The 14923-nt window shown below is 50.4% G+C and overlaps 1 protein-coding gene across 3 annotated transcripts in view; it reads left to right on the forward strand.

Annotated features, from left to right (window-relative positions):
• The window catches only part of CEP104 (centrosomal protein 104), a 39542-nt gene extending 25933 nt beyond the window's left edge, over positions 1-13609 (forward strand). For 2 of the 3 annotated variants that reach the window (XM_070604493.1, XM_070604515.1), the window contains 9 exons: positions 220-426; positions 830-937; positions 4964-5000; positions 5232-5298; positions 5891-5999; positions 7707-7845; positions 8038-8105; positions 11748-11838; positions 12854-13609. In XM_070604493.1, coding sequence (XP_070460594.1) covers positions 220-426; positions 830-937; positions 4964-5000; positions 5232-5298; positions 5891-5999; positions 7707-7845; positions 8038-8105; positions 11748-11838; positions 12854-12969 — 942 coding nt within the window. In that variant the 3' untranslated portion in view covers positions 12970-13609. Of the gene's footprint in view, positions 1-219; positions 427-829; positions 938-4963; positions 5001-5231; positions 5299-5890; positions 6000-7706; positions 7846-8037; positions 8106-10377; positions 10790-11747; positions 11839-12853 lie in introns of those variants that run through there. The other variant, XM_070604504.1, reaches the window with a different exon arrangement.
• Positions 13610-14923: the final 1314 nt, after the last annotated feature.

Here is a 14923-nt window from a genome sequence, read left to right on the forward strand (position 1 = left end):
AACAAATTACATATACAACGTAAATTGAACCTCAAATGGAAAGTAAACGAAGTGAGAAAACTCTGTACCTAATGGCTGGAATGCAGTGGATGTTGTTTTCTTTTTCTATATTTTTTCAAATTTTTATGATGTACCTATATTTCTTTTATGCTGGAGAAAATAAACTTCATTGTTTCAAGAATCGATAACAACAAGAGCCCCTCCCAACTTTCTTTTCAGTTTTCAGTGAGTGCCCTGGAGCACAGAGTGTATGAGGTTCGAGAAACTGCAGTTACAATTATCTTGGACATGTATAAACAGCACGGGGCTTCTGTCCTGGAGTACCTCCCTCCAGACGACAGCACCACGCGCAAGAACGTTCTCTACAAAACAATTTTTGAGGGATTCGCTAAAATAGATGGCAGGCCTACAGATGCTGAAATTAGGGTAAGTTAACTTTTATGAAATTATGTTCGATCCTATTTTGAGTGAGTTACTTGGTACATGAATAAACTGACAAGTTCTTCAAGGAGCTGCGTGTTGAGGAAGCACAGCCCTCTGAGAATGTTGGTCCCGGAGGTCAGCTCCTGGCTCCACTCTGCCTCTGCTCTCCCTCCCAGTTCCCCAGCTAAACAGGAGGGTGATAGCTGTGAGGACATTTGCAGTTTATCTGACAGTGAACATTTATTAAGGTAATCTGGTGAATTGACTTTTAAGCCTGGTTTTAGTATTAGTCTTAGTGACTGTTATAATGGATAAGAAACATAATTTGTATATGCTGTAATTTGTCTCCCAATTTCTAAGACTACCCTCATAAGCTATTCTAATGGAAAAATAATTTTTATACCAGGCACAGAAAAAAGCAGCTACAGAAGAAGCAGAAAAACGAAAGAAAGAAGAAATTAAAGCTTTACAAGGGCAGCTGGCAGCACTGAGAGAAATGCAGGCCGAGGTCCAGGTAGGGACGGCTAACATGGCTTTCATCAGTCAATGCAATTCGAGCTGCAATCCTGGCTGTTTGTTTCCTTACAGAGATGCACAGCGTGCTTGATTTACTTCTCCAGCATTATGCGAATGGGCGTCTTTATTCTCTTTTTTTCTTTAATTAGTTTTGGGGTAAATACCAGGAATGCTCCGTTAGCTGGCTTGGATTCAATGTCGGCTCATCATCCAGGCTCTCATGCTCCAGAGGTGGAGTGAGCTGCCATAACGAGAGAGGAGGAGGTGGAGGGACGGTCTCCTCTCTCAGCAGCTTAGCCTCCTTCAGAAGCAAAGGAGAGAGAGAAGCCTGAGTGTGCAGGTCTGGTTTCCAGCATGAAAAAGGGAATTTCAGATCACTGTTGCACCTGGGGCAGCCCCCAGTCGTAAGCCTATGGAGGCTTGTGAATAGGGGTCGGATGGTGTGGAATGTGGACATGTCCCTTCTAAACTGCCTGCATCTGTGGTTAAATCAATTTCATAGCACTGATTTTGTAATTAAGTTCCCTAAGTTGAAAGAAAATTTCTTTTAAAAAGACAGAGAAAGGGCGAGGGAGCGGGGAGTTGCTAAACAGGGAGTCCCAGCGCGTGATGGTAGGTCCAGAGCTCTGTGGTACAGCACTGGGCCTGTGGTTGACAGCATCGCCCTGTGCACTTAACAGTCTGCTGCCTCAGGGCCAGTGTTCGCACCAGTTTTTAAAAAAAAGAATAGAATTGTTTTAAAAAAAATGAAAAAGAAGAAAATATGATTGACTATGTGTTGAAGTGCCTGGCAAAGAGTCACAGTAACATTTCAACTAAATGCTAGAATATGAGAACAGCACTAAGAGAAGGAAAAAGGAGGCCACTGAGGGGGGCCTGGGGCGGGGCCAATGCCTGATGCCCGTGGAGAAATGGTGGTTTAAGACTTTCACTTTCTATTTTTTTATTGTGGTAAAATGTACATAACATAAAATTTATCATTTTAACCATTTTTTAGAAGATTTTATTTTTCCTTTTTCTCCCCAAAGCCCCCTGGTACATAGTTGTATATTCTTCGTTGTGGGTTCTTCTAGTTGTGGCATGTGGGACGCTGCCTCGGCGTGGTTTGATGAGCAGTGCCATGTCCGCGCCCAGGATTGAACCAACAAAACACTGGGCCGCCTGCAGCGGAGCGCTCGAACTTAACCACTCGGCCACGGGGCCGGCCCCTAACCATTTTTAAGTGTACAGTTCTGTGCCATTAAGTGCATTCACATTGTTAGCAATCATTACCACCATCCATCTCCACAACTTCGGTGAAAGACAGAATATTTTTAAATTGCCTGATTTAAATTGCTCCTGAGTTTTAGAAAAAAGGATTTAAAATTTGCTAATCAGTTTTCTAAGTTGTTCAAAGCATAGGTAAGGTATACTAAAATTCTGAAAACTAAAATTCAACTTTTGGCATTGTTTATATTGTCTCCCTGCAAAATGTACAAACCCACCTCTCATTAATAAGAATGTTTTTGGTGCCTACAATCCAGTTATGTTAAGTTTGCTTTCTTTACCCTGTGGGCGCATGAATCACGTGAACCCCACTTGCAAGTTTAATATTTACCTATTAAGTCCTCTTGCGGTTCTAAGGTTGCATTCTTATGTGTGTTTTTCATATTCATTGATTGGATTTGATAGAAGTTACTTATTGTCGTGCAAAGTTTAATTTTCTACAAATGTAGTAGACGGCATCCGTGTTTGTACCACATCACTGAATGCTGTTCTCCTGTCAAACTGAAACTCCAAGAAGCCCCTCACCCCCCAGGCTGGGCTGGTTGCTCACCCAGACAGTGTGCGTTTACGTGTTCAGTTTTTGTAGAGACTATAGCAGTGTTTCTGGGGGTCTAGGGGTTAAGATCTGGCACTCTCACTACAGCCCGGGTTCATGTCCCAGCCAGGGAACCACACCACCATCTGTTGCTTGTCACACTGTGGCAGCTGCGTGTTGCTATGATGCTGAAAGCTCTGCCACTGGGATTTCAAATACCAGCAGGATCACCCATGGTGGACAGGCTTCAGCGGAGCTTCCAGACTAGACAGACTAGGAAGAAGGACCTGGCCACCCACTTCTGAAAAAATTGGTCACGAAAACCCTTTGAATAGCAGCAAAGCATTGTCTGATGTAGCACCGGGAGGTGAGAGGATGGCGCAGAAAGGCTGGGCAGGGTTCCGCTCTGCTGTCCACGGGGTCGCTAGGAGTCGGAATCAACTCAACAGCACTGACAATGAAAATAGCAGTGTTTAGCAGGCTGAGTGGCAGGGAGAAAAGCTTGATAAAGTGTGTCCCAGAGTTTTAGGGCAGAGAGAGCAGACTAGGAAGAGTACTGGGAGGCAGCTCCGGAGTGGTGGCGCGAAGGCCCAGCCCCGGAACCTCCCGTGGGCGGTATATCCCGCCATGGGCCGCAGCAGCTGAGCCCAACAACCAGCGGTGAACTCTGCCGCTAGTAACTAAGCTTTTCCGTCCAGTCCCCCCCTGTCGTTAGCACACCTAACACGAGGAAAAGAGCTTGGCGGAGAAGAGTGTGACAGATCACTGCCTGTGCTGCCAGGAGTCCACCTTGGCATAAAGAACTGTGTGATGCCTAAATTATTCATTTAGTCAACCAATATTTATTAAGCACTTACTGTGTGCCAGGCGGTATTCTAGGTACTGGGGATACACCAATGAACAGAACAAACAAAATCCCTGCCGTCATGCACCTCTGCTTCTCATAGTGGAGACAGACAATAAACGAGATCGGCAAGGAAAATACATCCTTTTTGGAGAGGGTGGTACATGCTAAGCAGAAAAATAAAGCCAAGAAGGGAATTCCAGTGGGAGGAGGGCAGCATGCTGAAATAGTGTGGCAGGAGAGGCCTCATGGGAGAGGTGGTCTTGAGGAAAGAGCTGGAGGAAGTGGAGGAAAACCTCCAGATCATTGGAGAAAGAGCCGAGAACTGCAGGTGCAAAGGCCCACAGGTGAAAACCAGCCTGCATGCTGAGGAGCAGCAGGGAAGGCAATGTGGTTGGTGCACAGTGAACAGCGTGGACACTGGAGATGAGTTGAGAGAGTGACTTAGAAGGCCGTCCAGGGTTTTGAGCAAAGGTCAATCACCTTATGAGGCATTAATGGAGTCACTCTGGCCACTGTGCTAGGAGCCTTTGGAAGCAGTCACCAGGGTCCTGATGAGACACGGTGGTGCTTGCAGTGTAGGTGGGGAGAAGCGACTGGACTCTGTGTATGTTTTGAAGTCGAGCCTATAGGATTTGCTGATGGGTCTGATGAGGTTCTAGAGGGAGAGGGAGAGAAGTCAGCTGTCTCTCCGGAGTTTGTGCCCTCAGTAACTGGAAGACTGAAGATGCTGGGATCTGTGACAGAGAAGACAGAGGAGCAGGCTTGAGGGGTGCGCAGGAGTTTGGTCTGGGCAAATGAAGGTTAAGATGACTAGTAAAGATCCAAACAGAGATGCTGAGTAAGCAGAGAAGTCCGCACTAAAGGCTTACGTGTTTGGTCCTCGGCACAGAGATGGGTTTCAAGCCTGGGAACTGGCGAGAGCAGCAATAGGGTGAGTCCAGATAGAAGGGGCGACGGCTGCATCCTGGAGAAGGCAGCCCTGGCGTCAGGAAGGTGAAGCCAGTGAAGCTGGAGGAGACGAGGCACGTGGGGCGCCCTGGGAGCCAGACTAAGAAGGGATTTAAGGAGAAGGGGTGACGAATCCTGGGCTGTGAGACCAGCGGGAGATGAGGGGGACATGGTGATGGGTGAGCAACTTGGAGGAGGGCGGTGGCCTTGACAAAGAGTGGTCTCCAGGGAGTGAGGGGACAAGAGCCTGGAGAGGGGAGACTGCAGACGTTAGAGTGTCGCTGACTCTTTCATAGACTTGTGTTATTTGTTGACAGACATTTTGAAACAAACCTAGGCACGTTCTTTCAGGGTCAAAATGTCTCCTGGATAGACTCTCGCTCATACCACTGCCATTTGTCCCTGATCACTCTGTTTTTGTGTCTTAGGAAAAAGAAAGCGATGCTGTGAAGGCAAAGAACCAGGGTAGGTAAAATGTGCATTGTGGCGACTGCCTGTCAAACCCGCTTTCTTCATCCGTCGGATGTCTGTTGAACACCTGCCGCATCTCAGCCCATCCAGGGCTGATGTAAAACACTACTACCTTTGTTAACTCTTGTGTTTTTAAAATATGCGTCACATCAAACTGGTTACTAAAAGTTTGAAAGTAATTTCTATAAGAAGTTACTTAAATTGCTTTCCTTTTAAATTCTGTAGACACTCAAGGAAGAAAAGCAGCCCCGCCTGATGCTGCAGAAATTCCAGATAATCACTATCTGGACAAGTGAGTAACGCTGTCTGTAACCCACCAGGTAATGACCGGAGGGACGGACTGCGTAACAACGCTGTGAGATAAAGATAGTCTCCCAGGTGCATTGTGATGATGGAAACCCTAACTGGCTCTTGCTGGTAGTTTTAAAAGCTAGGAAAATGGTCCTCTAAAGTGACCAGCATTAACTCTGAGTCAAGACCGCTTCCCATGTCGTTACCCAATAGAGGTAGAGCCTGTTTGTCCAGGTGCCACTACAGGCACAAAACACCACAGCAGCAAAAGCCTCTTCCTGTGCGGTGGCCAAGACAAATCTCTAAGGAATTTAAGGGAATGTCTTTGTCTTATCTTTTCTTGTGACTTAAATATGCTTTCGGCTTGATTCTGCCAAATAAAGTTAGAATTGGAAGGGATCTTAAGCTTTTCTCTGGAATACCTCCTCTTTTTCACACTCACGGCCCCTCCTGAGCCCCCAGTGAGGTGGGACCTGTCCCCGAGAGCACACTGTTGGGGGGGGAACAGGGTGCCGAGCGCGGCGTCCGGAGCAGCATAGGTGTTTCTAAACCAGGCCTGCACCTTCAGGTCGCGCTCTTCTGCTTTGTTTCAGTTTATGTATTTTTTGTGGGGAAAGGAGTGACTCCTTCACAGAAGAAGGCCTGGATCTCCATTACTGGAAGCAGTGCCTCATGCTGACGAGATGTGACTACTGCAAACAGGTCAGGCGCTGGGCACGCGTGCTTGAAAGGCCGCGTCCCAAAATATGCCCCCTTAGTATTTCCAGAGGAAAAGTTGTGGGAAAAGTAATTGAATGTATATCACCACAATTAGTTTTTCTTACTTTTTCATTGAAGTATAACACATGTATGTAAATGTGAACACATCATACGTGTTACAGCTCCCTGAATTATCACGAAGTAAATGCCCCGTGTAACAACCACGCAGGCCAAGTACCCTCGAAGTACACCCCTGCTCCCCAGTGTCATCGCTGTCCTGGTTTCTGACACCACAAGTTAGTGTTTCTTGCTTTCTGAGTTTTATATAACCGTAATCATACGTTATGTAATTTTTGTGTGTCATGTTTGTTTCCTTGCTTTGTGGTCTTCCCTTGTTTGAATTCCACGATTTATCCATCCGTTCTACTGTTTTAGGAATTTAGGTGGGTCCAGTTTGAGACTATATGAGGGATGTTGCTAGAGACATGGTTGTATACGTCTTCTGGCGCGCGTGTGAATGCACTGTTGTAGGTGCACACCTAGTTATGGAATCACTGGGTGTGCCCATGTTCACTGTAGAGCTAGTGAAAGCCATGCTCTGCAGTGGTCGTGGGTTCAACTCCCACGAGGCCAGCACTCCACACCCTGGCCAGCCGCACGTAGTCAGCCTTCCTGGTGGCGCTCGTCACACTCCCGGCCTGCGTCTCTCTGGATGTCCACTGGGTGGCCGTTTGGCCGCCCTCTTGTAAAGCACCTTCTAGTGCTCTGCCCGTGTTTGAAGTCGGTCAGTGATCTTGTCTCACTGATTGGTGCATACTCTGTACATGACTGGATGCGAGCCCTCTCCAGTGTGTGTGCTGGTCCACCCTCCCCACTCTGTCTGGCCTCTTCATTGTCTTATGTATCTTTTGACGAACAGAAGCTTTTAATTTTAATGCTATCCACCTCATCAACCTTTTTTATGGTTAATACTTTTTGAGTCCTGTGTAAAAAATCTTCCCCTACCCCCAATTTTTAATCTCCTCTGCTGCAGGAGGCCTTCCTCTTAAAAAGGGGGAGAAGTGAGAGGAGAGTGACTTCCTCCCTCGACCCGGGACTCTGTCCCAGGCTCTGTCTTGCAGAGGAGAGCTGGAAGGGACACAGCGCCCTCTGAGCAGTTACCCCTCAGCCTGGGGCTACAGATCTGGACCCGAGAGGGTGACAGGCCTCCTCAGCAGTGTGTCAAAGTCCATGGCATGAAGTTTTAGGACGTCTATAAGTCATCCTGCCCAAGATGTCCGAGTGACGAGAGAGTCCTGTGGCGCTCCTTGTGGGCCTGTCTCTGTGCACATTCGGGAAAGGGCAGGGGGCCGGGATTGGAGCCCAAAAGCCACAGGTTGAACCTCCAAGCCATTCTGCCCAAGACAAGTGTCACACTGGGGTTAACTGGAGCTTCCACATCCCCACCCTGAGCAGTGGCCTTCACCTGCCACCAAGGTAACAGGACAAGATGGACATGGGGTCCTTAGCAAGTAGAATAATGACCACAGAAGCCCAGTGGATAAGTGCCAGAGGCAACAAATTCCCGAGCAGAGCTGACCTTCTCGTGCGGCGACACAGGAAACCGTGCTCATCTTGCTCGTCACAGGAAGCCAGGCACACATTGCGCAGGGTGGCCAGGGCAGGACACACGGCCGTGTTCTCAGCTCTCTTCTGTGTTTTGGAATCCAGGTGGTCGAGATATCCAGCTTGACGGAGCACTTGCTGACAGAATGTGACAAAAAAGACGGGTTTGGAAAGTGTTACCGCTGCAGCGAGGCCATTTTAAAAGAAGAGCTGCCTAGACACATAAAAATGAAAGACTGTAACCGTGAGTGCCTCCTCAGGCCCCCGCCAAGAGCCCTCACGCCCTGTGTCACCAGTGTGCTCCCTGGGCAAGGCCCAGCTGGAGGGGTGTCAGACAAAGTGTCCGCTGGGCCGTCGGGTGATACGTCCTGTTTTTCTGCCATTAGTTCAAGTTTCACAGAAGTAACTAAATCTTGTTTTATTGAAATCATTTCAGCTGCCAAATCAGAAAAGCTGGCAAACCGGTGTCCTTTGTGCCATGAGAACTTCACACCTGGAGAAGAGGTGAGGGGCCTGACGCGGGGATGTGACCTAACACGGGGGTAACTAGCCCACTTCTAGGTGATGCTGATGAAGTCGTTGTCAGTGCTGGACCACGACATGGAAACATTCTGAGCCTGCAGGGAGCAGGCTGGTCCTGCTTTAGCTCTGGCAGACAGTTCTTCCATTTACCGACATAGTCACGCCATCTCTTGCCGTAACATCTGTAAATGTCTCTTTGAGGAGTCTCAGCTCTTTGGAACATGAGCAGGAAATGGTTTTATTTTTTCCTGGTCATTGCTTTCATCTATATTTGGGGCCCTAAATGGCATCTTAGCCAGATTCTGTAACACGCTGGTCCCTTTTGAATAATAAAACTGAGCCCAGTCCAGTTTGGAAATTCTGCTTTACATCTGATCCAGGCTCTCCTCCCTTCCCCAGTATAAGTTAGCTTGCAACTCAGTGGCTTGGGTGAAAGTAGGCAAGGTCTTCCATTCCCACCCTCTCCTTCCCCATGTGCCCTGCTCCTCTGGAGCTGGGGACAAGGAGGAGGGACCACAGGGAGTCAGAGACTCCATATTGGTCATTCTGGCTAACACGATGGCAGGTGATGCCCTCTCTGTGCCAGACAGCCATGCTGAGCCCCTGTGGGGCCCGCCCAGGGCCCAGTTTTGGAGACCTGCCTCTGGCTCAGCCACTTCTGCGTCATCCCCTTTAGCCACTGCCACCTGCAGTCCAGCCGCAGCATCCTGCTGCTGGGCTCTCCTTGTGCCAGCCCCCTGGGATGCGGTGCCAGCAAGATGGCCCAGACCCAGCAATGCCCTGCAGCTTCCTCTTGACCACAGAAAACCAACCTATGAAACAGCAGGTACAGGCTTCCCCCAGCTGCTCCCAGCCCTTTCATCCATCCAGTTGTCCAAGGCTCATCCTCTCTCTTAGAAAATGTCAGCTCCGTAATAAAGGACACGAGAAAGCAGAGGAACCGCAGGTGCCCTGTCGGCCCCATGCCCCTGAATAACTCGCTCATAGCTCCTTGTTGCAGCCCCACCCCCACCTGCCTGCTCCCCTCTCACGTTGTGTTGAAGCACACCAAGACAGCAGGTGGCTTCCTCTCTAAACGTCCCACCACAGGGCTCTAGACATAAGGCCTTCTCCAGGTAGCCACAGAGGCTTTGTTCATCAGGACCCAGAGAAGGCCCACACGCCCACTCGTTGAGATGGGTTGGTATGTTTTTAAATAACTTCCTTCTCATGCTTGCTTTTCTTACCATTTGATGAGGCGGCCATTTGTCCTGTAGGGTTTTCCATCATGTGGACTGGCTCATTGGACCCCACATGGTGTCGTTTAACACGAGTCTCTGTCCTCTGTATCTCCTGTGAATTGGAGGTTGACTAGAGCCTGATCAGATACAGGTGTGACTCTTTACGCCTTTCTCTTCCTGTGGCTGCTTCATGGTTGGTGGTGGGCTCTCATGCGGAGGCTCATGGCGTGTGTGATGTCAGCAGCTGTTGACTCTCCAGGCCAGATCCACGAGCTCATTAGGGACTCCACAAAATCTACATGTCCCACTTCTGCCTCCTTCTCCACTCATTAGCTTGCACGTTTCTTTAAGCAGAAACTTTCCCTCCTCTGCCCTTCAGTCTGCCTGGGCTAGACTTTGTCCTGGAAAGGCAAGATAAATGTTTAATTCTCTTCCATTGTTGACTGGTTTTCTAACTAACAAGCTGGGTCACCACGGTGTTCTAGCAGTAGCTTATTTGTTTTGTTTTGGCTTTAGTATCATTGTGAACTCATGGGGTTAAGCTATTGGATGTGCTCCAGTCATTGCAGTCACCACCCTCAGTGATGCGTGCACCGTCTCCTCCAGCCGGGGTAGCCTTGTCACATGGGCTCCTCATGTTATGGATGGGACCCTAATGGGTGTCGACCTTCCTGGCCATCTGGTGAACACGGTGCCACAGACCTGAGAGCAGCCATTTCTTCAGAGAGGCCTGGTTCCTTTTAGAGGAAATCGGTATTTCAAGACCAGCACCGGCTGCCTCAGATGCTCATTGCTCCTGGGCCGGTCATGTTGCTGGCCTCTCAGTGGACAGAACCAGGGAGTGTCAAGACAGAGACATCTTCAGTTCAGTTGACATTTCCGATTCAGAGCCTGAGTGGTCAGGGTTTTCTTCAACCTCTTCTGTCTCACATCTCCTTCCTTCCCTCTCAAGAATCCAGTTCTCAAAGCCCCTGGAGATGTTAGAATTAGAATATCGCAAATTATGCACTGGCCTTGCCCCTCTTTACACACAGACCATCTCAGAGCAGCAGCGCCAGCACTACGGGCATGAGACGACTGCTGGAAGTCCTCTCCCCGCTCTGCCTGTCTTTACGTGTGCTCACTGGTGAGGCGGGTCGACGGCTCTGTGCACCGGCACTCGGAATCATTCCACCTGGTTATGCCACCAACTGGAAATTCGTTTACATTCAATAGTTTCATTTTCATATTCATATGCAACTTTGGGGATTTTTAAAAATTAAGTTGTATAAGTATATAAAATACTTGCATGGTTGCAAAATCTATACAGTGAGGCATATTCAGAGAAGACCAGACAGAAGCTGCTGGCTCTGCCTCTGCTCGCCTTTCCGTCCTCTTACAGAACAAATTTTTTTTATGGTTTATCCTCTTTTTTTAATAAAAGCAACTCTCACATGCACACCCACATTCTCTCTCTCCTTGTTTATTTTTAGAATTGAAGAGCCTTTGTGTTTTGTTCTGATTGCCACCTTTACACTGACACTGTCACATGCTGCCCATCTTTCTGTGTGGTTACTCTCTGTTGGTTCCCTACTCTGAGCAATGCAAACATTAGCTGGTGGCCTCCTTTTCCTCCTTGCCTTCGTGTCCCCCAACACCTGATTTGAAGTGACAGCCTCGTGCCCACGGTAAACAGCTATGCGGCAGTCACCAGGCTTGTTCTGCCTTTCCTCTGCCTTCTACATATTTGAGTCACCCGTGTTGCATAACACATCACCACACATTTAGCAGCTTGAACCCCCGTTTATTATCTCTCAGTTTCTGCAGCCTCCACTCGGGAGTCTGCGCACGACTCAGCTGGGCCCTCTGCTCAGGGTGCCACAGGCTGCAGTCACGCTGTCGGTGGGCTGCCTTCTCCTCCATGGGCTCCACTAGGGAGGGATCCGCCTTCAAGCTCATTCTGTTGCTGGCAGAATTCTTTTCTTTGTCATTAGAGGACCAAGATCCCTGTTTTCTTGCTGGCTGTCAACCTGGGGCCACTCTCAGCTCCTAGAAGCTACCCAAAGTCCCCTGCCCCATGTACTCCCTAAACTGGATTGCACATTTGCACGCTCCTATGTGATGGCAGTCTGAGCTGTTGTGCTCAGGGCTCAGCCGGGGTGCCCTGTCCACAGGGGGCACGGGACACGTGTGGTCACTGAGTCAGCCGCGGGGGCTTCCGGAGCTTGCTCTGCACACAGCGCTCATCAGCAGCTGGGAGGCGGTCGTCGTGGACGCGTGCGGAGAGCTCAGGAGCCGCTCCTCCTGCAGCTGTAGCTGCCTCTGGTTTCGTCTTTGATGGGAGGTTGTCTCAGATGCTGCAAGAGCCACCAAGTCCCTCTCGGTTGCCTGACTGACACACTGCGTGCCTCCTTTCTCCTTTCAGGCATGGAAAGCTCACCTCATGGGCCCCGCCGGCTGCACAATGAACCTGCGCAAGACACACGTGCTGCACACGGCTCCGACTCTGCCACTGGGTGAGGACCAGGCCCCGTGTCAGAGCCGTGCCCTCGGCTCCCAGCCCGCCATCCTCACCCAGTCAGGAGCGCCCCACCAGCGTCTTTCTGTTCTATCTCTGGTTCCTTAATTAACGAGCAGGTTAATCGTGTAACCAGAATTCTTCTCGCTGGCACCAAACTCTTGTCGCAGGCCCCTTCATCCTGGTTCTGCTCTTCCCCAAGGCTCTGTGGGCGGCATTCCTTGAGTTAACCAACCAGACTCACTGGGCGTTGTGAGGGGCACAGCCTGGTTCCTGGTGTCTTCCTGCACCCCAACTCCAGAGGGTCTACAGACCTGAAGCTGAATCACGGCCCAGACACGACGCTCCCACCTGGCTTGCAAACGTCACCCTGGCTAGTTTACGTCAGCCTTAGAGCCCTTACAGGGAAATATGACCGTTTCATTAGGAAATTATTCCTGACCAGAAGCCTTCCGGATACAGAGCTTGAGTTTAGGGTTTGTAAGAAACACGAGGGCAGCAGCCCATGTGTCTGCACTCGTCTGTGCCGGTGCTAAGGACTGGGTGGGCCTAGCACAGGCCGCCCTCCGCCACTGCCTCCTGTAGACGGGGATCGGGAGGGCCTGCCCCCCGGCATGGCAGAGGGAGCTCCTTTTCCTTGTTTCTGGAGCTGATCTCATGAAGCCAACAGTTAGGTGAATGGCTCCACTCTTTCTTCTGACCCTGTGTCAGGCGCTCCTCCGAGCTCCCCGGCCTTCCTCCCTGCCATCACACGTGCCGCCGCCTCAGTGGCCGGCACGGCTACTTCTCACACTCCCCGGCTCAGCCCAGCCACCTGTGGCCTGAGACCCCCGCACGCTCAGGCCGACCCCTAGACAGGTGACGAGTGTCACAGCCCTCGTGTCCTGTTCCTCCCCCCGTGTCTGATGACGCCTGGCCACACATCCTGTTGCCGAGGTCTTGCCCTCTGACTCGTGTGTTAGTCCCCTTCTAACTCCGTGCCTGTGCTCTGTGTGTCTGTGCGTACGCTGCAGGTAAAAGCCCAGCTGTGACCAAATCAGGGACCTCAGGACCAAAGGCCGGAAGCAAGATCCCAACCCCAAAGGGAGGCCTGAGTAAGGGCTCTGGCAGGACATACACAAAGCGATGACAGCACTCCGTCCGTCTCCTTTGTCTCCATGAGAGACAGAGCGAGTTTCCTGACTGTGAACCATTTCTCCTAAAACCACCTTTGGATGTGGCGCCCCCGTGCCCACCCCTGCCGTCCCTCAGCTCCTGGCCGTGCTCGTCCTTCCTTGTCGGCACCGTGTGTGGAACTGACCAAAGCCCTGCAGCCCAGTTAGGAGCTGGTCTCGCTGTCGTTTCAAGCTGCCAGGCCTCTGCCTTCTCAGGCGCAGAGTCAACAGAGGAGGAGTCGTTCTGTTCAGAGAGGGTCCGCCTCCTGGCCGGGAGCTCACTGAGCGCAGTGGCCGGGCGGGTCCGTGTGTGAAGGGCACAGTGCGAGCCCAGCGTCCTGTGTGCACAACCGCCTGGAGCGACCCCCGGAGCTTCACTGTGACCTCCGCGTTTGGTCTCCCACGGGGTGCAAGGTCCGCAGGGCTCTGCTCGCTGCTAAGCAGTGACACGATTGAGAGACGCGGCATGCTCGAGGATCTCCCTGTGCCTTCTCCTCCCGCAGGCACTGTCTGCTCGGCCATCTGCTCACTGCCCCTCCTCGCAGGGCAGGAGGGCGGTCAGTACCCACACAACTGTGTTTCCACTAGAGCAAAAAATAAAGGTAAAAAACACGCGTTCCTGAGACTTGGTGCCCGTCAGCACTCACCCTGCTAGGTGCTCCGTGCACAGTGCTCTGTCTCTGGCAGACTTGCCCTCGTGGCAGACCCCCCCCCAGCCCCCATCCCCACCCCACAGTCAGTCCCAGGGGAACTGAGGTCACACTGGTGTGGGTCACGTCATGCTTTTCCTCAGGGGCCTTCACAGTCTTTACACGTGCGAAGTGCTAAAAACAATGATGAAATGACTTCCCACCGGTTATCCTGGGCTACCCAGCCACCGGTGTCGTCGCTCAGAACAGCCCCTTCTGAAACCCTCGGGGCGGTGCATTGTCCTGACTCCAGCACGTGGTCACTTCTACTTTGTTTAACATTCACAAGGGGGCCTTCAACACAGAACCGCAGACTCAGACCGCCAGGCTCGGGCTGTCCCCCTGTCCCCCTCAAATCCACATTGTAATCAACTGTGAGTCCACTTTCCCAGACACTTCATATGATACTTAAAACACCAAAACGTCGCTTAAAATGATGAAACCAAACCTCAAAACCCAGTCTCCTGCCCAGCCCTCGTGCCCCGGGGAAGTGGTCCACCTTGCTTCATGTCTGGCAGTGGGGGGGAAAGCCGGCATTTGTCTGAAGTCTGCTCGGAAACAAACCCCTGAGGCCAAGGCAACTGGAGACCAAGGAAGTTGGCCTCCCCATCCCGCCACGTGCCCGGCGCGCCTTCCTCCTGAGCGCTGCACGGGCAGGCTTTCCACACGCCAGCTGGAAATGCATGGATTGATGAGATTGGTACTACCCTGTTAGTGTATAAATATTTTTAATGCCGAACCTTGTCAAACAACAAAATCTATTTTAGAAAACTAACAGCTAGTGACCATGAGTATGCACTAATCAATCTGCATTCTTGGTAAACTAATACCTTCTCATATGGTTAACTCAAAATACAGCCAGAGTGAGACTGATCAAGAGAATTACCTTCAAAAAGATGCTCTATTAAAAAGTAAGTGTGGAGGAGGAATAAGGTGAAGCTTTCCTAGAAAAGCAGAGTACAGATGCCGGGTTAACTGTAAAATGATCCTTCCTGGTTTCGCAAAGCTGCTGGCTCCTGTCGTCTGGCCACGTTTGAAGCACAGATAAAACGCTTCTTCAAATAAAACAAACGGGGAAAGTCAACCGGGAAATTATTCTCTCTCTCCAATTAAAACTTAAGAAATACATATGTCATGTTTTCTATATATTGTAACAAAATATTTATAAAAATATTTAATTTTTAGTGATTGACAGACAAAATTGGGTGCATTGAAAACAGGTTAGTCTTGTCACAGAGAA

Source organism: Equus przewalskii, chromosome 2, assembly GCF_037783145.1.
Source record: "Equus przewalskii isolate Varuska chromosome 2, EquPr2, whole genome shotgun sequence".
In the NCBI taxonomy this organism is placed as follows: domain Eukaryota; kingdom Metazoa; phylum Chordata; class Mammalia; order Perissodactyla; family Equidae; genus Equus; species Equus przewalskii.